The 24,299-nt window shown below is 42.2% G+C and overlaps 1 protein-coding gene across 1 annotated transcript; it reads right to left on the reverse strand.

Annotated features, from left to right (window-relative positions):
• Positions 1–5,610: 5,610 nt before the first annotated feature.
• LOC142960211 (vasodilator-stimulated phosphoprotein-like) lies at positions 5,611–23,655 on the reverse strand. The gene is made up of 13 exons (XM_076101923.1): positions 23,391–23,655; positions 16,580–16,751; positions 15,773–15,953; positions 11,340–11,388; positions 10,655–10,943; positions 10,343–10,452; positions 10,198–10,246; positions 10,030–10,072; positions 7,715–7,757; positions 7,453–7,542; positions 6,604–6,670; positions 6,157–6,214; positions 5,611–6,030 (listed from the first exon to the last, which is right to left on the reverse strand). The coding sequence occupies exons 1-13, from the start codon at positions 23,393–23,395 to the stop codon at positions 5,984–5,986; spliced, it is 1,203 nt and encodes a 400-aa protein (XP_075958038.1). The 5' UTR covers positions 23,396–23,655; the 3' UTR covers positions 5,611–5,983.
• Between the last annotated feature and the right edge of the window lie 644 nt (positions 23,656–24,299).

Genomic DNA, 24,299 nt, shown 5'->3' on the forward strand with positions numbered 1-24,299 from the left:
ACCGCCATCTGCAGACAAGACGGCGCAAATTAATCTCTAGTTAGTGTGGTAGCTGTGCAGCAGCAGCAATCTCAGGGAAACATGATCAGAACATCAGCGTTTAGGCTACCCCAAACCGTATAATAGACAATAGGCTTCCACAATGCAACAAATAAATAGCCACATTAAATCATATTGTAGTAGGAATAGAAAATTGGAAAAACATATACATGAATGCCTATTTAGAAGTATATGTATGGGGTAGCCTAAACAGTGATTTTATGATAATGTTACCCTGAGATTTCCATTGACGTAATAATAGTAATGCCATTATGAAAGAGATGATTTTGGAGATGACTTTTGCTTAATTATTTATTATTCAATGTTTGTATACATATTGTAGTTGCTGTTCATTATAGATTGTGGTATCTTTGATGGTGGGAAGCACCTTCTAATACAGTAAATGCAAATAGTAAGGCTTGACAGCTCAGGGTCCCTGATTGGCCTCACCTGAGGAGGTGTTGACTAAATCTGTCTGGAATGTTCCTTGTTCTTCTTTACCTGAGCAGGACCAAAACATTGTATTAAAGGTAATTGCTAGTTACAATACAGCGTGCTGGAATTCTCTCTTCTCTTGCCTATTTGCAGAACTTTACCCCACCACATCAGTGTGAAAACCACTAAAACTCAATCAGTTTTCATACTTTTCCATTGCAAACTCATACCAAGATATTTTCCTAAATATTACTTTAAAAAGTGTAACATAACTATTATTAACCATGGCATGGCAACATAGATGCACCAGCTAAACAAGAGGTCTGTGGAGCTATTAGCTAATAAATAAATGCACATAATGTAGTTTGTGAAAGTGAAACAAATCAGGACCAGCCCCAAGGCAATCTCAGACATATGGAATACAGCGGCAGAAATTTCCCACATACGGCACTTAAGAACAATTTTGAAGCAATTGTACTTTACTTGAGTATTTCTAATTCATGTTACTTTTACCTGTACTTCACTACCTTTCAAAAGGAAATGTTGCACGTTTTACTCAACAACAGGTGACAGCCATGTTACTCATGACTTTGTTGATTACATTTTCACACACAAAACATATGATAAACAAATACAACATAATGCATTGTTATAAAGTAGACTCCTTAGGTGAATACCTCAACAAGCTACAACACTAAAACGCTTATCACACCTCAATGCATTATTTTTGATCATACCTTGGATCAACAAAAACCAGGAGATGGAACCAGAGCAACAGCCAACAACCCTGTAAGAATAGCTCATCAGTACCTCCCCTGCCACATGCTTCAATCATGGGGAGAACCAGCTGTGGCTCATCGCCATTCAGCACAGCTTGGTCTAAAAGGCCTCTCTCCAGCCTCAGGCAGGACAGAGGACGGTATCAGGACTGATCTGCTAGGCCTCTGTCTTATTCCACTGGAATATGGAGGAAGACTGTACAGAGAAATGGGGGCGTGGCAGTGTTCTGACTGCGAATACCAGGCACCCGCCCGTCAATTTAGAATGATTCTGATTCACTTATATTCACATGGTGCCAAGAACAAAATTGGCCAGTGCGGACATTTCATGAATCCAACAGTAATTATGCATGTGCAATTAATTTGTGCACAAAGTTAGAACATTGCTATGCCCATATTAGTGAATGAGGCCTTAGGGATGTACTTACCAAACTGACTCCCAATGATGATGTCGAAGAATATATATGGAGGAGTTTGAGAGGAGAGTGACATAAGAGCCCAGTATGTATAAAGACTTCCGGCAGCAAATGCAGCGGTTCCGTGACTGGAAGTAAGACCCTACACTATCAGCTTGAGCAAAGCTGGCTGACCTCACGCAGAACACATCCTGACCAATAAAGGGAATGAGCCCCTCCCCCTTGAAGCGAGTGATGCTGGGCCGATGTATCCCTACCCTGCCCACTGACGCCAAAAGGTACGGGGCCCAGACAGAACCTAGTTTGGTTAGGTTGCTTGTTTTATTACTGGATAACCACCAAGTTACGAAGGAGAGGCTGCAATCAATCAGTGAGGATATACACCTGCAGCTCGTAATGGGAGAGAGCCTGAGGCACAGTAGACAGGACCAGATTCACCTACTAACTACACCTCCCAAGAGAGGGACTGCCCCAGGCCCTGTGGACCACTAATTATGTTTACCTGTGGGTAAGAGGGGCATATTGCCTGGAGCTGCCAGGAGAGAGATGTTCCCATGCCAACCGCACCATCAAACAAGGGAGGCAACTCATGCTTACTAGTCACCTCTGGCTGGTAACATTAATATGTTGAGGCACCACAGCACTTGCTACGAGTGGGAAATCAGGACACAGAAATCAGGAATTGACTCAGGCAGGCCTGAGTCTTTAGCCTGCTCTGACCGAAATATGAGAAGAGAAAGAGCTACGGACACGGCAGTCGGGAAAATGACAGAGCTGACTCCAGTGAGGTCTTCTCTGAATTCCCTTACAGTCACCCACTGATTCCATCCAGCCTGGACCGATTTGCTACAGCCCAGAGAGAGGACTCAAACCTGGCCTAGAACCTACGAAACATAAAATATACAGAGGGAACCGTACAGACTGCACTAGGTAAGATAACTAACCCATCCATCCATTGACTTCCGCTTATCCGGGGCCGGGTCGCGGAGGCAACATGCTTAGAGGGTATTCTAGAAATCCCATCCATGCTTTCCAGCTCCTCCTGGGGAACCCTGAGGCGTTCCCAGGCCAGACGAGATATGTAATCTCTCCAGAGTGTTCTAGGTCTACCAACTAACCCTTACTTTGCTGTCAAAAAATAGCTTGATATGCAGAGTATTAAAGATGAGAGATGAACGGGTATACCAATTGCTTGTGCACAGCCAGTATGTCTCGAAGTACCTATTCCTGGTTGGAAGAGGTGGGCCACCTGCTCGGGGCCCACCTCTGAGAGCTGTCCAGGAGTATTGTCGCATGTGCCCCCAAGCCAGAGTACCAGACTCATCCCGCTGCCCATTATTGAAACTCCCTTCCAACGACTCACCATAGATATAGTTTTGCCTCTACCAAGAACCAGTTGCGCACACCGATTCATCATGGACTATGCCAAACGATCCTGGGGGCCATACCAGCTGGAGCTGATATTCCCTGTTGGCTGTCACTCACCGTGTGTCTTGTGTGTCACTCCTCAGAAGACAAAGAAGCTCAGGTCACAGAGACTGAACTAGCCCGGCCCGTGAAGGATTTCTGTTTTTTTCTTCTCCATTTCCCTTTCCCCTACTTTTCAAAATTAAAAAGAGACTTTTGGTTGAAATCTTGATTGTCCAGGAGTGGGATTGACATACAGTGGGTACGGAAAGTATTCAGACCCCTTTACATTTTTCACTCTTTGTTTCATTGCAGCCATTTGCTAAAATCAAAAAAGTTCATTTTATTTCTCATTAACTCAGCACCCCATCTTGACAGAAAAAAACAGAAATGTAGAAATTTTTGCAAATTTATTGAAAAAGAAAAACTGAAATATCACATGGTCATAAGTATTCAGACCCTTTGCTGTGACACTCATATTTAACTCACATGCTGTCCATTTCTTCTGATCCTCCTTGAGATGGTTCTACTCCTTCATTAGAGTCCAGCTGTGTTTAATTAAACTGATTGGACTTGATTAGGAAAGGCACACACCTGTCTATATAAGACCTTACAGCTCACAGTGCATGTCAGAGCAAATGAGAATCATGAGGTCGAAGGAACTGCCCAAGGAGCTCAGAGACAGAATTGTGGCAAGGCACAGATCTGGCCAAGGTTACAAAAGAATTTCTGCAGCACTCAAGGTTCCTAAGAGCACAGTGGCCTCCATAATCCTTAAATGGAAGAAGTTTGGGACGACCAGAACTCTTCCTAGACCTGGCCGTCCAGCCAAACTGAGCAATCGTGGAAGAAGAGCCTTGGTGAGAGAGGTAAAGAAGAACCCAAAGATCACTGTGGCTGAGCTCCAGAGATGCAGTAGGGAGATGGGAGAAAGTTCCACAAAGTCAACTATCACTGCAGCCCTCCACCAGTCGGGGCTTTATGGCAGAGTGGCCCGACGGAAGCCTCTCCTCAGTGCAAGACATATGAAAGCCCGCATAGAGTTTGCCAAAAAACACATGAAGGACTCCCAGACTATGAGAAATAAGATTCTCTGGTCTGATGAGACCAAGATTGAACTTTTTGGCGTTAATTCTTAGCGGTATGTGTGGAGAAAACCAGGCACTGCTCATCACCTGCCCAATACAATCCCAACAGTGAAACATGGTGGTGGCAGCATCATGCTATGGGGGTGTTTTTCAGCTGCAGGGACAGGACGACTGGTTGCAATTGAAGGAAAGATGAATGCGGCCAAGTACAGAGATATCCTGGAAGAAAACCTCTTCCAGAGTGCTCTGGACCTCAGACTGGGCCGAAGGTTCACCTTCCAACAAGACAATGACCCTAAGCACACAGCTAAAATAACAAAGGAGTGGCTTCGGAACAACTCTGTGACCATTCTTGACTGGCCCAGCCAGAGCCCTGACCTAAACCCAATTGAGCATCTCTGGAGAGACCTGAAAATGGCTGTCCACCAACGTTCACCATCCAACCTGACGGAACTGGAGAGGATCTGCAAGGAAGAATGGCAGAGGATCCCCAAATCCAGGTGTGAAAAACTTGTTGCATCATTCCCAAATAGACTCATGGCTGTACTAGCTCAAAAGGGTGCTTCTACTCAATACTGAGCAAAGGGTCTGAATACTTATGACCATGTGATATTTCAGTTTTTCTTTTTTAATAAATTTGCAAAAATTTCTACATTTCTGTTTTTTTCTGTCAAGATGGGGTGCTGAGTGTACATTAATGAGAAATAAAATGAACTTTTTTGATTTTAGCAAATGGCTGCAATGAAACAAAGAGTGAAAAATTTAAAGGGGTCTGAATACTTTCCGTACCCACTGTATATTAGTCCTTGTTTTTTTCCAGTTTGGTCAAGCCTCACATTAATAGAATTACAGCAGCATCCATAATCATGACCAATAATATAGCTTTCTGAAAGGGTTGTATTACTTTTTTGCCAAAAATACATCTTATCGATAACATTTTTATGTTGATAAATGTAAAAAAATTAATCATTTGAAAATGTTTTTGACTGTCCATAATGAATGTTTATCTCTTTGTAAGATATCTGACGCTTGGTTGCCGCTTCTAACAAGTTGGTATCACGTGTTGCGTCTGTGTCGTCGGCGATCAAGAGTCTTAGTAGCCGGTTAGGATGGATAAAAGGGATAAATGGCTGAGTTTGACAGTAAGCGCCCAGCTTCACTACGGTACAAATCAAGTGCTCAGTGACAAAAGGAGGCTGCCTCTGTCTGACCTCACGGACACTGGAGTCTGACTGCTCTCCAGGCGGCAGGTTATGTGAATATTTACCGGGGCAACAATTGACAACTGAGTTGCATTATTTTGCAAGACTTTTACTTGTAATTGAGTACTTTTACAAAGTACAATAATCCTACAGGGTGGAAGCTGCAGTTGTTGTTCTTCCTGTTGCATATAATGTACTGGGTAATAAGAAATGGTAGTACTGAATTGTCAGAGATGTGTTTGAGGTCATTTAGAAACGGTGTCTCCATCACATTTGTCCACCAGAGAACACCAGAAGTTTATTTTTCAGATGTAATATGTCCTTGTTAGTACATCTTGAAACCACAATTGTTTAAAACACAAGAGGCATTCTTATATATATTAAAAAAAAAAAAGTTTGGGAATGTTACATGTTCATCTAAACATTTTTTATATTGACCAGTATCTCTTCTTCAGATTTGTGTTACTCTTAAATATCAAAATTAGGTTCAAAAATCCAATATTGGTCGGGATTTGTAAAAATAGCCTAATTTCTATCAGGTAAAATAAATTGTCCAGGCATTGTATGATAACACATTCACATCTATGAATTATTTTCTTGATCCATTCTTCCGTCTTTTAGTCTTCACCTTTTGGCTGTGCACTGTGCAGCTCCTGAATCAGTGCTGGAAGAGAAAAATAGTAATATAGCTAAGGGTATAAACACAAAATCATTCTTTTAATATTAATAGTTTACATAAGCTTCATAAATAAACTTAATGTCAATGGACAACATACAAGGTAGAGCTCACCTGTGATAATCTCCTCCTTCACTTTTTGAAGTTCTTTTTTCACTTCTTCAAGAATTTCCTTCAAACACATATGCAAAACCATAAGACCGTGGTATTAAAAAGTTGTTAATTGCCAAATCCTTGATCATAATTACAGTCAATCAGTATTTCAACTCTATGCAATAACATGGCACATTAGTGGCATCCTGTTGTGCTTTTGATGACATTACTTCCTGTTGCTTGCAAATTCCCGACTGGGAAACACATGCAGAATCTTACATCGTTTTTTCCATCTTTGTTCATTATAAACAACAGCCACAACATTTCCTGTGCCATGGAAATGATGTGGTTTTTGATTACTTAAAAGTTGATAATGAACAAGAAGATGAAAAAGTTATAACACAGTCATAACACTTTACTGTTCGTCTAGCTGCAGGATGGTGTTTTATGTTTAAAAGAGCAACCAACCTCTTTGATTCTTTCCATCTCACTATTATTTCCTGCACCATCAGAGTTCGTTTTCACCACCTTCATCCTAAAACAGAAAGAACCATGTTTACCCTTGGCCAAAACAGACTTTTTGAGATCAAGAAAGAGCTTGCCTGGAGAAGCAGCGTACGTTATTTTAGGCAGAAAGTTATTTCAGACAGAAAGAACAAAAGGTATTAAAAAATCTTATAAGAGTGAGAGAAAGAGGGAGGCACAACAGCAGCAGTCAGACAGTTAAAACAGTGAATGCAATCAGTGTTTAGAGACAGCTAGATCTCAATCTAGCTGTCTTGTCTCAACAGCTACTTATACTTCAGCAGGAGCAACCACATCCTCAAGTCTTTATAAAGACATTTGAACAAGTCCGCTTCAGCTAGTTTAATTTCACTGAAAATCTAAATGTCCTGTTCTGCTTGTCAATAGACTGGAGTTTGTGGAATTAGTGGAGCAATGACTAATGACTCATGTAGACCAATAGTAATACTCATACCTGCTCTGACATTCTGACTTCATGAGCAAAACCTCCCCCAGTTTAGTGAAACAGTGAAGTAGAAAACTGTCACCAAAGCAGCTTAGTAACACGTCTCAGTTTCAGTCTCTTGCTACAATTACAGCCTCAGACAGAAACCACTGAATGTCGAATGTTTTATTTGATGTAATGAGTCATTTGCAAGCAACACAACACTAACGATAACAGCAGTGATACCAGTGCCGAGCTCGTTTCACTGGCTCATACTGTAGTCAGTATTCAAAGCAGAGAGCACTGAGACGGAGACTCTCAGGACGGGAGAGAACCTTGGCAGGTGGGGACAGAGGGGGGACTGATACCTGGATACTGGGGTAGTGGTGGAGTTAGAGGAGGTAGAGGTGGAGGAGCTGGGGCTGGAGTCCTTCTGATTGTTGGTTACGGATTTGGGCCTGTTTAAAAAAACATGCAGATCCTTTTAGGCAACTGCTAAGATTTTTGAATTTGTATGGATGTCTCAGCGGAGTCTGTTAATTAGCACCAAGTGAGAGGTGCCTGTGGAATGTTATGTAACGTAATGATCAATCATGTGGATAGTGAAAGCTTTATTGATTAGGCTCTTACCTTGGATTGATGGCGGCTTTTTCTTTGGGCTTTCCATCAATTTCTGATGGAATATGATTATATGTATTATTACAGTACATGGCCATAAGATCAAATTAAATGTGATAAATGAGTTAATATATGAAGCATATTTTATTCTAAAGTTGATCCAATGTTTTGGTTGTTGACAAAGAATAGAACAAGAATACATTTTTTTTTTCCAAGTATGATTTGGTGTGGCAATGAGAAGGTACAGTGAAAAGCAACTAGAAAATGCATTTCCTGCTGAAAATGCGTTGGAATGCTGAAAGCTGAAATGAATCTCAAAAACATTGCTGAAAATAGATATCCAATTTAAAAAAAATTGCAAAAAGCTTAATAATTCAAAAAGTTGAAAGATTACAAATATCAAGTCATATGTAGCTGAAAGTATGAGAAGAAGAAGGCTTTGAAAGTTGAAGAAGTTTAACAGGATTTGAAGATTTTCTCCATAGAGATCCCATTCAAAAGAAAATTGCAAATAGCTTAATAATTCAAAGAATTGAAAGATTACAAATATGAAAAGTCATATCACCCCTCTCCTGAAAGAGCTGAACATTTTGATATTCGAATGGTTTCTGTGGCTTAAAAAATGTCAACAGTAGTGATATTTGTAGTAGTAGTACTAGAAGTTGTAGTTGTAGTAGAAGTATCATTAGTGGTAGAAGTATTAGTATTTAGAAGAAGTAGTAGAAGTAGTAGTAGTAATAGCTGTAGTAGTGGTCGTAGTATATAATATAACAGTAGTAGTAGTAGTAATAGTAATGGCAGTATTTGAAAAAGTCTAATTTTGAGCTTAATGTTTACATACAGTTAATCCATGGGGCTTTTATTTTGAAAGGGTGGGGCTGGGTGGGGAGAGGAGACATAATCATAATGTTTGACACATAAACAGAGGTTATTAAATGACAGGCTTCATCACAAGCATTTCAGTTAGAATTCACTCTGTGGGGCTTTTATTTTGAAATGGGGTGTGGGGGGGGGGGGGGAAGAGATGGACTCATAATGTTAGATAAACACAAACAGGTTATTAAATGTCAGGCTTCATCATAAGCATTTCAGTTAGAATTCATTCTGTGGGGCTTTTATTTTAAAATGGGGTGTGTGTGTGGGGGGGGGGGGGGGGGGGTGTTTCCTCTCAAGATCTCTAAGAACCTGAATGACTGTATGAGAGAGACACACAGAGAGTGAGAGACACAGAGAGAGAGACACAGAGAGAGACACAGAGAGAGAGAGAGAGAGAGAGGAGTGCGTGTGTGTCTGTGAGTCTGTGTTTATCAACATCACTAATGAGCTTAATCAGAAACACCTGTGTCCTTGCAGCCTTTTCATGGAGATTAAACAGGGAAACACCTCTCAAACAAATCCTCAAAACTCCCATAACCGTAGCTCCTATTGCTCCGATATTAATAAATGAGAGGAAGGATGAGTTGAAGAACAGATCCTGTAAAAATTGTGTCTGTAGTGTAAAAAATGTGGCTGAACTGGCGATTTAGAAATGGGGTCCCGTGTTCTGTGGAAGATGTTTTTGAAGCAAAATTTAACATTGGTCTCTATGGAGCAGAAAGTTGGTTTTCCTCTCAATTACAGGCTTCTGTGCCAAATGTGTAAATCTGTGGGATTCCACAGTCATTTGTCTACGACAAGGACAAGATTAGCTACTTCTACATCCAGAAATTATGCATGAAGAGTGAAGATTGTGGACACAGTGGCAAAACACAAATCTTTTTTTCACAAGAATCTCAAGCTGCTCTTCACTCTAGCGGTGACATCACGCACTCTAAGCTGCGCAATACACACCCATTATAAAGTCAGAAAAGGAGTGAGAAAATCATAAAAGTTAAAATGGGACAGTTCAAAAAGTATAAAAGATATCAAAAAGCTGAATAATGCGGCAATAGATCAGGGTTTTCTCAACATTTGAAAGTTGAAATGGTGTCTGTAGCTGAAAGTATGAGGAAGTAGAAGGATTTGAAAGTTGAAGAGGATTTGAACATTTTCTCCATAGGAACCCATTCAAAGAAAAAATTGCAAAAAGCTTAATAATTCATAAAGTTTAAAGGTTAGAAATATGAAAAGTCATAGCACCCCTCTGCTGAAAGAGCTGAACATTTTGATAGTTGAACGGTTTCTGTAGCTTAAAATATGCAGGAGCAGAAGAGTTTCAAAAAGCGTACGGAAGAAATATAATAAGAAGTATAAAGATTTGAAGAACAATAGTTGGAATGCTTAACAGCATTCCAACAATTAATGTGGCTGTAATACAGTCCCGTAGGGCAGAAAGGGACACAACTCACCTCCTGCTCCTGACAGTTTTGATATTGAGGAGTCAGAATCCTCCTGTAGTCATATACAGACATTAACCAAAGTTATCATTGACTCTTATCTTAAATCATGCTGCTCCTTCCACAAATATTATAGAATTATGAGGGGAAGTCCAATAAAATCACTGACATGACACTTACATTGTGAGGTTCTACCGTTTTTGAAGCAGGATTATCAGCAGCTTTCCTCCTATTTAAAATAGTTGCATAATAGAAATTCAGAAGTCCCTAGCTTCAGATCATCACATACATATCTGTCTTACATGTCTTGTTTGTAAGAACTTACCTCCTAGCAAGGATGGCACTCATCTCTCCCATTAGACCACCTCCTCCACCTCCACTTCCACCAGATGAGGGTTCTGGTTTGGGGGATGAGGCTGCTACTGCTCCCTCATCCTGGAAACACAAAAACCCCTCCAGTCACCTTGTTCACAGAAATTTGGTTCATAGATCAGCGTACTCAGTCCGTCATTTACTAGAGCATGGAAACCAAAATCACACATCAATTGCGCTACATCTTTGGTACAGTCTATACAGCAGAGCAAGTATGCATCATGGTAATTGCGAGTACAAAAAGGTGAAAATGCATGTACCTTACCTTGACTGCTTTACGCAGTTTGGCTCCTGACAGAGCTGCAGCCAGATCGTTTCCACCTCCGCTACCTCCACTTCCTCCAGCAGGGGGCAGGGGTGGTGCAGGTGGGACCATGACCCCAGGAGGAGGTGGTGGAGGGGCAGGTGGGCATGGTCCTGAGGAAGGTGGTGGGAGTGGAGGTGGTGCCGGTGGGGCGGGTGGAGCGGCCGGTGGTGCAGGAGGACTAACAGAGGTCTGCATCTCCCTCTCCAGACGTTCCTTCTCCTGCTGGTCCTGCCTCTGGCACTCTAGTCTGGACAGACATCGTCAGATGGTTCTAATGTTAGTGTTAAAAGCTCTTTCATATTTATGTTTGGCTTACTCCACAGCTGAGTTAAATCTATAGCAGTGCCATTCAGCTCTGGAATAATTAGTTGATTCATTGATTAATCATTTCAAATATTTATGAAGCACAAGAGCCTACAGAGGTTACATACACAGGATCCAGCTTCTTCTGAGCATTATCAGCATTGTTAACTGAATATCTTTGCATTTTTCAATCAAGTTTTGACTGTTGACATCCACTTGGGTGATGGAACATACTTTTCTGAAAATGTTCTAAACAGTTAATTGAAAACAAATCAAGACAGCAATCCTGATGAAAATGAAGATTAGTTGCAGCCTCAGTATTATTTATAATAAACGGTACCTTCTCTGGTGTTCAAGCTCCTGTACAGAGGGTCCCGTCTGAGCCGTACCTGAGCAAAAACATTGTTTTGATAAGTGTGCTGAGTAAAGGCTATTTAAACTAAAAGAAAGCAGTCGATGCACGCAAGCTTCCAGAAACAACCAGACTAAACTTAAGCCTCAAAATCAATTTGATAGCATACATTCATGGTATACATTGTAGTAGGTGTTATTAAGTTCATGGAATTTCTATATGCAAGTACTTTTGATGGGAGTCATTAAGCATATTTGATTTTAGCTTAATGGAAATAATAGAACACTCTTTTAATTGAGCACAGCACTCAACATATTGCTTGATTATGGATGTATTTTAAAATGATGTGTCAGTACATACTAGCACAGCCAAATTAATTTATACTATATAATTTATATAATTATTTAATTTTTTTAAAATGTAGTTTTATAAACGTAGTTCAGGAACGGGGCCACGCCCAGAACACCGCTCATTTCCTCTGCACAGATTATTTAAGCATAACGAACTCGTTCACTCCCTCTTCGACTCTCGTCTTCACATGACGTACGACAGACGCTCTCTTACTCAGCAGACGCTCCATCCCTACACCCCTCGATCTACACCCCTCTACCTACACCCCTCTACCTACACCCCACATCCAGACGAGCAACGCTCTCTGACTCAGCTTTCATACGACCCAAGACAGACGAGCAACGCTCTCTGACTCAGCTTTCATACGACTCAAGACAGACGAGCAACGCTCTCTGACTCAGCAGACGAGCAACGTTCCATCCCTACCCAACGCTCCTACCTCGACCCCCACGAGCAAACGCTCTCCTACTCAGCTTCAAGCTTTCATACGACCCAAGACAGACGAGCAACGCTCTCTGACTCAGCAGACGAGCAACGTCCCATCCCTACTCCACGCTCCTACCTCGAACCCTACGAGCAAACGCTCCCCTACTAGCAAACGCTCTCCGACTCAGCTTCAAGCTTTCATACGACGCAAGACAGACGAGCGACGCTCCCTGACTCAGCTTTCATACGCTTCAACTCAAGGCACGACAGATAACAACATCTTAAAACCGCTTACCTTTCACAAAGGCTCTCCTCAACCCTTCCGGACGACCAGCCATATCCCGAAGCTCCCTCGTTTTCTCACCACGTTCGTCGCTAGCAACTTCGGCTGCATTTAGCCATCCTCATTCCCCGCAGCTCTCGATAACTATCCTCCGTCAACTCCGAAGCCGTCCGCCCCCGCCGTCCAACAGCCCGGGGGAGATCCCGATTCGGAATCCCATCTTTCGACCCTAATCCTCTCAATTCCTCACCCACGCCGCTCTCCCGACAGCCGGAGGTCCAGGCGCTCGAACGACCGGTGAAACCACCGTGACCCTCATTCACCATTCCGAGGCCCCGACAGTCTCTATATATCCCACTTCTCCGAGCGGACAGTTCTCTCAAACGAAGGAAGCAACAGTCCTTTACATCAGTCCGTTACAAAGCGCAACTTTCCAAACTTTTCAAGCACCCGGAGCACAACACCTCTCTCGCGCTCCGAGCCTCCAGGGCACTTCCGGGTTCCCGGCGCCGTCAGGCGCGCGCCGTTGACGTCATGACGCAGCACACGGCGGAAGAAGCCCATCCATCTACATCAGTCCCTCCAGAGGGCCAGGTCGTATACTCTGATTGTGAATCTTTAATCTGATTTTAATACGGCCAATAAGTACCCTATTAGGGTAATGAGACCGGTACCAAGGCTATGAATCGATCCTTTTCAAGACGAGTCACGATTAAATATCTGTCAAACTGCATGCGGGAGTCAGATATACGGCGTTCAGGAGAAGGTGTTTTAGTGTAAGTTAGGCTGCCGCTTCCAGTTGGCCCCACTTAGATGTGTTTAGAGAAGGGCAGTCGACTGCGTCCTGCCTTAAGTCGTCCCATGTCATACTGACTTCGGCCGTCAAGCTCCCCCCGCGCCAGAGACATCTCCTTGCAATGTTTTCCCCCCTAACTTCATGATTAACCCAGGCACATCCATCCTGGCATCCTTTCATGTTGTGTTACTTCTACATTACATTACAGTCATTTAGCAGACGCTTTTATCCAGTGGACTAGCAGAGCCGGAGCCGGGGATTGAGCCGCCAACCCTCTGATTGAAAGACGGCCCTGCTATCCACTTAGCCACAGTTCCCCAATCTGCACGTCCAACCCACGCACACGCATCCTCTCATCCCAGCATCTTTTCACTTCTCTCACTCCTGCCTTTCCGTTCAACACAACACAGGCTATCGATCCCGATAACTACATGAACCTCGCCCAATTATCGAGCCATACACACGCAATCCCCACATCTCCTGGGAATTGCTAAACAAGTTCGGTCGCTGCACCCAAACAGCCACTCCCCACCTGAGCAGACATCACCAGGCTCCACCTAATTCCCAGCCCGGACTACTCCACGAAGTACATAAGAATCGATCACGCCACGTTCCCCATTCGCCTCGCAGGCGAAGAAGCTGGTCACCTAAGGCAGACACCACCAGCACCTCCAAGTCCTTACCACCGATCCCAACTACCGGTACCTTTTTTCGTTTCCTTCAGAAGGACGTGTATTACTCCGCCATGCGTCCGTCCAAGAGCAGCCGGAAAAAATTTCTTACCTGAATCCGGACAAACGTTTTGTCACCGCAACCTCTCGGTGCATCTCTTAATTCTACTGTCTTAATCACCACGGCCATTATCGTGCTACCTACTGCCACCCACTGGCACAGAAGAGTATTTAATTACGTAGCCAGCCACTATGTCGCAGGCCCAGACGCTCAACCATGGCCTTCTCCAAACCCAGCACACGGTCTAAACACTTGGCTTTTCTCCACCAGATAAATAGAATCAATAGATTAAACAAAATCCTCCTTGCCAAACATCCCGTTAGTCCCCGCCGCCATTACAAACCTCCATGACCACGTCACACTTGACGAAGCACGTAAACCGAGCTAAACCGACACCAGTTCCTCTCGGCATCTCCAACTTCCACGACGAACACATCACTAAGCCGGAAGACATCCAGCTTTTCACAGACGCAGCACCCTCGATCAGCTTCGACGGCTTCTACAGTGACAATCGGTCCTCAGCCGCTTGAATTCTCATCCCCCACACCTTCCTCCGCGATCTACGAAATGCATTCCATAGTCATAGTAGCCATTCTTTTGGGGCATGAACGGTCCATCAAGACCATTGCCATCCATTCGGAATATAGCGCCTAAACGGCTGCCCCTCACTTCGGACCTCCTCACCTGCGGCATCCTCACCCCCAGCTCAGGTCATCCGTCTCCCTTCACGGACAAGCATTAAAGTCCACGTTCTTGCCAGCTTCTTTCGCTGCTCCGAGTTCACCGCCTTGGACTCCATCCGTCCCGACATGCCACCGCGTTCGACATCACATCCATCCTCCCGACACGGTCGTCCATCGGCTCAAATGCCGCAAGACCAACCAATACGGTCCACTTCAACCATCTACCGTTTCCGACCAGACTCGTACTCGAGTCCGTACGAACCCATCCGCGACTACTTAAGCCCAGATTTGAGCCAGCCGAATTCCCTGCAAGATCCCTGTTGCGGTCTCGGGCTCACCACCACTTCCGCCATATCTTGGCCCGATCCAGAATACCCCCCGGGTTTACTCGGCGCTGCCTCCACCTCTACAAGCCAAGGAATTTCCAACCACACCCTCAAGATACGCGATCGTCGGTCTTTCCCCGCGTACCTCAGGTAAGTTCGTACCAACCCGAACGACTCCAGAAACGGCCATCGGCATCAGTCTTTATGGAGCTATCTTTTGGGGACTCTGCTCCGCCAGAGCTTCCGAAGAGATGGCCCCCACCCTACAGTCTCCAGTTCCCCGTTCCCGCCAGTTGCCAGACATCAACGGTCCCCCATCGATCGCCTAACCTCCTTTCTACAAACCCTCCTCGTTTCTTCTTCCTGACATCCCTTCATCCCTCTACCCTACATCCCTTCATCCCTCTACCTCGACCCCTTCATCCCTCGACCCCTTCATCCATCGACCCCTTCATCCCTCGACCCCTTCATCCCTTCATCCATCGACCCCTTCATCCCTTCATCCATCGACCCCTTCATCCCTTCAATCCTCGACCCCTTCATCCCTCGACCCCTCCATCCCTTCATCCCTCTACCTCGACCACTACCCCACATCCCTTCCTCCCTACCCCCACATCCCATCATCCCTCTACCCTACTCCCCTTCATCCCTCTACCCCTACCCTATATCTATTTCATCCCTCGATCCCTTCCGCTTCTTGAATCTAACAATCTTTCCACTATGCAATAAACCTCTCGAAACTCATACTGTTATTGGCGTGGTCCTTGTTAGTGAAATCAGAAATGGCTGAGGTGAAAAGTGCCCTCTTGCATTGCCGTGTTTACCTGTGCCCGCCGGTGCATTGAGAGCCTCTAATGCATGCACCATGGAGTTGGCAAAAAGAGCAGCATCCTCTTTACTGCCAAAGTTCAGCCCCCACACCTGTTTGGGATCCCGCCACTGGTGGAAGGTTGGTGTGGCTTGATTATACTTTATCCCTTTGATTATGGGACAGTTGATTACCACCTGACATGAACAGGAAACACAGGATAGTGACTGTATTGAGGATTTGAGACTTTGAGGGTCATAGTTTGAATGTCATGTACAATTAAATGCAATTCAGACGAAGGCCAGATGTGAGTTCATGCTAATGTATAATCATTTGTGATGTTTTGATATTTTTCATGCTTGAATTAATTAGCCTGTAAGGTGTAAGGGCTGTAATGCGACTAAAATCAACTAGGTAGTAATGATACTGTATTGTTCAAAAGGAGAACAGGAAATAATTTCCAATCTGAGCTCCAACTCATCAAAAACAACACCCCAGCCAGCCAACAGATCCACTGAGGAGGCCGTCTCCACTCAGCCCTCACTCTTAGTCTCTGATGGTCAGAATTCACTAAACTTGAAATCTGTTCAATGAACAATCAGAAACTCCAGCTACAGTGCCAAGCTACATTGTCTAGTTTGTATGTTTGTTTCATTGTGTTTTAAGGGAAGTGACTTACAGGCAAATTAAGTATTTACAAAGTTCGGTGGGTGTGATCTTCTACCAGAGAGACTATACTATGTGTGTGTACAACGTGAAGGTGACTGTCTGTTTGGCTGTGTGTGTCTGTATGTGTGTGTGTGTGTGTACACTTGTCTTGTACCTGCTGGTCGGCCTGCAGTTTGCGGCCCACCACTCTGAAGGTGTTGGCCACAGGGTTGTGATAGATTTGGACGCGGCTGAAAGAAGGACTGTCAGATCCCGCCGGCACCCACCGCTTGTTGCCGTCATTGTACAGCATGACTGTCGCCCTCACTTGGCAGATACTGGACTCACTGTGGGAAATGATGAGGAAAAGATGATGAGATGCAAAGTACAAGACCAAAGGGTGGAAGAAAGTGGAGAGCAACAAAAGAAGTGTATAGTGTGATATGTTGTGTGTAGTAGTAGTATAGATATAGACACCTTAAAGAGGTTCTCCCTGAGATCTCTGGTCACCTGTTGTGTACCTTGCCTATATGTAAGAAAGTATGAATGGATGGCTTAATAGAATAATGAATAGAACATTGATATTGGGTGATTCAATTTTTTTTAAATATGGTCAAGGTATGGTCAAGGTTAGGCAACACAAATACAAATATGGATGTACAGTAAATCCTAGGATACTGGTCTGGATAGATCAATGACAAGCGTTCAGACATGAAGGCTAAAGGTTCACCAGTTCATCTATTTATTGAACATGAAACATAGGAAAGACCCATCCAACAGGGTGGGTGGCAAACCTTAATACTCTTTTGGTGTAAAACACAATGTTAATGTCAAGTCCTACAACCTAGTGGTAACTTGCCTTGTCAGATTTGTAGTTTTTCCCTTTCTTACATACGTTTTTGTAGACACATTCCTGTTTCTCACAGCAATGTGTCAGCATATATATATATATATATATATGTATATATATGTATATATATATATGTATATATATATATATATATATGTATATATATATATATATATATGTATATATATATATATATATATGTATATATATATATATATATATGTATATATATATATATAACGCCGACAATTATATTATTCATTCATTCATTATCCAAACCGCTTATCCTGTTCAGGGTCGCGGGGCGCTGGAGCCGATCCCAGCTGACATTGGGCGAAGGCAGGGTACACCCTGGACAGGTCGCCAGTTCATCGCAGGGCACATGTAGAGACAGACAAACATTCACGCTCACATTCACACCTACGGGCAATTTCGAGTCTCCAAATAACCTAAGCTGCATGTCTTTGGACTGTGGGAGGAAGCCGGAGAACCCAGAGGGAACCCACGCTGCAACGGGGAGAACATGCAAACTCCACACAGAAGGACCACCCGGGATCGGGGAACGAACCCGGGCCCCTCTTGCTGTGAGGTGATAGTGCTAGCCACTACACCACCGTGCAGCCTACAATTATATTAACGCAGTTTTATTTATTTATTATTAAGCGGACATTTTTAACACAAGAACCAGGCACCAAGTATGAAGCAAGCAGGGAACAGCTGTGTTTGTGTGGCATCACTTCCTTCTTCCCCTCGGGTCCGGACCCTCCTACACTCCGTCACCGTTGTTCACTCTTGTCTCACAAACACACACACACACGCGCGCGATCGTCTCGTTACGGGATCAAACTGTTGTGAAGTGGAGCTTTTAGTGAGGACCAAGACACGTCTTGTTTGAACGGAATACTTTACTGTCTGAGCTGCAGTATTACAGTGTTACAGTGAACAGAACGCGCGCTCTTGCACCTGACATGTGGTTTTCTACGTATCATCATCATTGTTAGCGTCAAGAACACGTACCATTCTACTTCCTGTCTCTTCAAAGTAAAAGCACTTCCATTTTCATGCTCTTCACAATAAAAGTAAATCATGCAATCAAACAATTTACAACAGTGACAATATAAAAATACATATTGTCGAGTTTTTTAAGTGTTTTTGTTTGGAATATGTATAATAAGCATATCATTTAGTTATCGCTACTGAGAATTTAACAAACATAAAAAAGAAGTAGATAGGTTTGCAGTTTTCAAGGTGTATATTTCAAATTGCATCTATTACACACATGAAGATAAAGTTGTGAACACCGTCTGAATATCTATTATCAGAATCATTATAACTGTATTTTAACTGCTACTGTGTAAAGGGAATACTGCTGTTAAAAAGCACCTTATTTGTTTAAAGTGTTTGCAAACCAAATGTTATTGCACTTTTGTTCATATAGCAGTACTTTTAAAATAAAAGTGCGCAATACACTACTTTTGAATTAATTATTGAACTTTGCGCATAACAATGAGATTAATCGCGATTAAAAATTGTAATCGTTGCCCAGCACTAATAAATATATATAAATACAGAGCACTACTCAACAGCCAGTGTTTTGAAAACAAAACTCTTTCACGGTCGGCTGGTGGAGGATGTATTCTGAGCCTTTACTTTAAGTAATACCACTATGTCAAAATACTCTATTGCAAGTAAAAGTCTTGCATTAAACATTACCTGTAAGTAAGTAAAAGTAAGGAAGTATCAAAGAAAATGTACTCAATATGCAGCAGAGAGGCTGCTGTCAGTGATAAATTATACAAATTATTTCATGATTATTACCGATACATATTAGCAGCCACAATTTAGCTTATTTTAATAAATTATATATAACATAATCTGAAATAATACATTATATCTTTGAAAAGTGCAATGTAAAAGATCTGGCCAGAATCTGAGTTTTTATCATTCAAAAAATATGAAGTAGTCCTGCAGAGATATCTACTGCCAACCAGCAACCATTATTGCCTGGTTGTTAGTTAGTTGGCCCAATTTCTTATGGGGCACCATGTTGATGTAGACGGCTGTAGCTTAGAGGTGGAGCGGGTCCTCATCAATCGTAAGATTGTCAATTAGATTCCCGGCTACTGTATTTTCTTTGATCTTTCTGTAAATGCTGACCCCTTCTGTCTGAAATGAACATTCCACTCCCGCATTATTACTCAGAGTACAGCTGGTCAGTTCTCTATGCACTTTTGCTGTGATAGTAACACAAATCACAATGATGTTGAACTCTTAATACAGTCTTTTAATGAACATTGCACCACATTGCTGGATAAAGTGGCACCTCTAAGGAAAGGACCATGGCTGCCTACAACACTTCTCCGTGGATGACGGACGCTATCTGCAGCCTGAGACGGAAGTGTTGCAGGACAGAGCGGCTATGGAAAGCCACTGGGCTACAAGTGCATCGCTCGTATTTCAAAGACCTCAGAGTTTCTTTTAATGCTGAAGTAAAGGAAGCTAGAACTGCTTATTTTGCCAACTTAATCTCTTCCTCAAAGAGAAATCCCAAGATTTTGTTTGACACAATTAAGAGAATTGTTTCACCGTCTGTCTCTACATGACCATGCTGTTCTGTTGATGATTGCAACAAGTTCCTTACCTATTTTATTGATAAGGTAATAGCTATTAGGTCTGGTATTCAGCCTGGGATCTGTTCATCTACATGTAGCTCCTCTCAATCTCCTACTGTTCTGGACTCTTTCCAGCCTATCAGCCTCCAATACCTGATGGACTTAATTAAGAAAACAAAGCCATCATCTTGCCCTCTGAATATAATACCATCCTCTCTATTTAAGAAAGTTCTGCTAATTATTGGCCCTGCAGTAACATCTACTGTCAATTCCTCATTGTCTACAGGAATTGTCCCGTCCTATTTTAAGCATGCCACTATCCAGCCTATATTAAAGAAACCCAACTTAGATCCGACATTGCCTATGAACTACAGGCCCATATCAAAACTGCCTTTCCTATCCTAAATCTTAGAGAAAGTGGTCGCCAACCAACTTACTGCTGCACTGGAGAGGCACAACATGTACGACAAATTCCAGTCTGGGTTTCGTAAACAATACTCTACTGAAACCGTTCTCCTGAGGGTTTCAAATGACATTCTCATGTCTTCTGATGCAGGTCTGTGTTAGTACTTCTGGACCTCAGTTCTGTATTCGAAACTGTCAAACATACGGCCCGCCACGTCATTTTATGTGGCCCGCGAATCCGCCAGATAAAAAAATAAAATAAAATAAAATAAAAATAAAAATTTAAAGTTAGATTTGATAATAAAAATATCTCCATAGTCGAAATTATGAGATAGAAAGTCGAAATTATGAGATAGAAAGTCATAATTATGATACTTAAACACACAGTCATAAGCAGCTCTGGTTACCCTACATTTGAAATGGAAATGTATTGTGAGTACATTGAAGACTACTTTAAAACACATGAAATACTTCACGTGGGATTGTGCAAACGCACCCTTGAAAGGATTTTACGCATTGAACAAAGTTATTGTAATAACTTGTGTTTGATATTTGTCTTTGCTATTTTCTTTAAAAGTTTGATCTTTGATAGAGTAATGTGGGTTTATTAACCCTAAATTAAAAGGATTTAAGTTATAACAGAAATGTGCTTAAATATATTTTTACATTTCTATAACTGCATGTACAATATTTTAACACTTGAATAAACAATAATCAAATGCAGAGACAGTTATTTACCAATATGTTAGGAGTAGTTACATTTACACAGTCTTACATTTACAACTGGCCCTTTGAGGGCGACCGTGATGCTGATGTGGCCCAGAGTGAAAATGAGTTTGACACCCCTGCTGTAGACCATACCATCCTGATTAAGAGGCTACGTGATTGGGTTGGCATATCTGGCATAGCGTTAGACTGGTTTACATCTTACCTCTCTGACAGAACTTTTAATGTCTCTGTGGGTAATTTTGTGTCTGTCACCTCTCCATTGTCTTGTGGTGTACCGTAGGGCTCGGTTCTGCGGCCTCTGTTATTTTCCCTTTATTTGTTACCTTTGGGACCGATTATAAAAAGTTACAATGTGTCCTATCATTTATATGCAGATGATATCCAACTCCATCTGTCATTCAAACCCAGCGAGGCCTTCACATTAACTAGGCTCCTGGACTGTGTCAATGCCATCAGAGACTGGACGGCGGAAAACTGCTTACAACTTAACGACAATAAGACGGAGGTTCTAGTTATTGCACCAGATGAGTTTGTCCCTATGATCAGGCAGAGTATTGGTCCACTCTCCTCTGCTGCCCATTGCAACCTGCGCAATCTAGGGATTTTCTTTGATCGATCCATGTCATTTGACCCCCATAAGCAGCTGTCCAGATCATGTTTCTTCCACCTAAGAAATATCAGTAAACTGAGATCTGTAGTATCAACACCTGAACTAGAGATGATCATACACACATTTATCTCTTCACGCATTGACTACTGAGACTCACTTTTCACATCACTCAGTGTATCTGCTCTTAACCGCTTGCAGGTCATCCAAAACCCTGCCGCCAGATTACTCACCAGAACAAATCGACGGTCTCACATCACCCCCGTACTCCGATCTCTCCACTGGCTCCCTGTAGCATTTAGGATACACTTCAAAATTCTCACCCTCACTTACAGAGCACTTCACGGTCAGGCTCCTACATGTGTAGCTGATCTACTTCACCCATATTCACCCACCCGCGCTCTCAGGTCAAACGTTTTAGGTCTTCTGTCTGTCCCACGCACTCGCCTTAAGACCTGTTGTGACCGAGCTTTTGAGGCAGTAGCACCGAGGCGGTGGAATGCTCTGCCTGCAACTCTACGCCTCGCAGATTCTGTGAACACTTTTAAAAACTAGCTCAAAACGCACCTTTTTAGACTGGTGTTTTGGTAAAACCCATGTCCTATACCTGCTTTTAAACTATGTTTTAATTTAGTATATTTCTGTGTGTATGTAAATTATTGGCCCTATGGTCACATTGTGTTTTTTTATGCTTGTAATTTATGCCCTGTTAAGCACTTTGTGACTTTTGTCTGTGAAAATCACTGTATAAATACATTTTACTTACTTACTCCAGTCCATGTGTCCTTGGGCAACAATCGCTCCCGAGGCTGTGTTCGATGTATGCATGTGGGTGAATGATGACCAACTATACTATATGTACTAATGTACTATATTGTAGAAATACAAGTCCATTTACCACGATACACATTTGAACCGGTTTGAAACTGCATGTTTTGTGTTAAAAGAATAGCTGTCAAATAAATGATGTAAAATATTAAAAGTTTAAACGAGCATCAAATGGAAATAATCAAATGTACAAGTATCTCAGTATAAGTACAGAACCTCAGTAGATGTACATTCAACCCCTGTAAAATTACGAGACATAAGTATTCACATTTTTTGTCTATGACTGCATTAAAACGATCTCTGGGGTTCTATATACACATTTGGCATCGGATATTTCGTATGCAGTCAGGCCTTTGTAAGACTTAAATGTATTTATATTGAATACTTTTGATTGTTTTCAGGAAAAAGTAAAGAAATAGAAAATAGAGGTATGTTTGCAGTACTAGGCTACCTAAGATACTTATTTCTATACTCTATGAATCATTAGGAGAATTTCAGTCTTCTTGTTTTTGCAAGGTTTGTAACCTGTGGGAACAATTTACTTCCTGCAGAAACGGTTGTCATGTTTTGACCACTTCCTGTGCTCAGCACAATGCTACCTAATATGGACTGCATATCTTACCTGTCAGCGATACAAACCATTTTCTCAAAAGCTTTTTTTGGATTTAATTATCTACTCTGTACACAGGAAATACAGATAACCCAGCTCTGATATTTTAATTTATATGTGACAACTGTAGAAACAGAACAGCTGCTATGAGTTCCAGACATACAGCAGGAAATGGATCAGAACTAGACAGATTGTTTAGCAAGGTCAAATGAATAGCTGATAGAAAGCAGTATCCTACTGTTCTACATATTTTCACTTATTTAAGCATGAGACAGTCAAAGTTATTTTGGAGAAAAACACAGTAGAGTAGACTAACATTATCACTGTTATTAAAGAATGACTCACCCCATATTCCAGCTGTACTCAGTATTTTTAGCAATCTGCTTCTTCTCATCAACTTGAATCCCCCCTCTCACAAGTACATTTGTTGTCTATTCAATCAAACCTGCTGTCATTCTTGCACACCTCCAATGCTCTCTCTCATGACATTGTTTAGCACTAACCACTTGCACTTCTGCCTTTATATTCTCATTTCCTAGACAGGTTTTTTTTCTCTCTTCCTGTTCTCGTCTCCTTCACTCGTTCTTTTAAATTCTTATTTTCACACCTCCCTCTTTTGCTGTTTCTCTTTGGCATGCTCTGATTTCTGTCTGCTTTCTTCCTTTCCTTCATTCAGTTTTGTTTGTTTGGGGAGGAATACCTTTTAGTACAAGTGGTTCCCTGCTGAATCTGTGTGTGTGTGTTGGGGGGTGAAGGACGACAAGATTCACTGCATTTGCACTCTAGTCATGAGTCTTGTTCACATAAATATTTAGACTACTTCAGATAAAGAGTCACATGGAGGCGTCACATGCAGTGGTTCAGTAAAACTCTCCATGTCATTGTGTTTCTTGGCTCAAAAAAAATATTACTGTATTAGTTACAATATACAACAGCAGTGTAAAGAGTTTTATTTTACTCAAGGGTAAATGGAAGCCACAGCAAAATGTCATCTCCAAAAGAAGGAACTGACAAACTATTAAAGTAGCTCACTATTGATGTTTTTTATGAATACTGAAAAAGTATTCAGCCATTAAGGTTTTTGTATAATTAAATGGAAATCACAGAAGCATTTGCATATGCTATCAAATGCACTGGACTTGATGTTCATGTTACTCTATGACAAAGTTATCCCTCAGGCTCTTTCACAGCACTACTAACCAGTGCTTCATTTCCTTCTAATGCTGCGATAGCTATACAAGAACTGTGAATTTC

The sequence above is a fragment of the Anarhichas minor genome, unplaced genomic scaffold (genome assembly GCF_050575085.1).
Source record: "Anarhichas minor isolate MPS153535 unplaced genomic scaffold, ASM5057508v1 ptg000027l, whole genome shotgun sequence".
NCBI classification, from domain to species: domain Eukaryota; kingdom Metazoa; phylum Chordata; class Actinopteri; order Perciformes; family Anarhichadidae; genus Anarhichas; species Anarhichas minor.

Bases quoted from the DNA above. Each gene is read 5' to 3' on its own strand.
- LOC142960211 (XM_076101923.1), bottom strand. The intron at 7,758-10,029 runs GTGAGTTGTGTC...ATATTCCATCAG, and splicing joins AAAACTGTCAGGAGCAGGAG to AAATTGATGGAAAGCCCAAA. The intron at 7,543-7,714 runs GTAAGAGCCTAA...TTTTTTAAACAG, and splicing joins AAAGCCGCCATCAATCCAAG to GCCCAAATCCGTAACCAACA.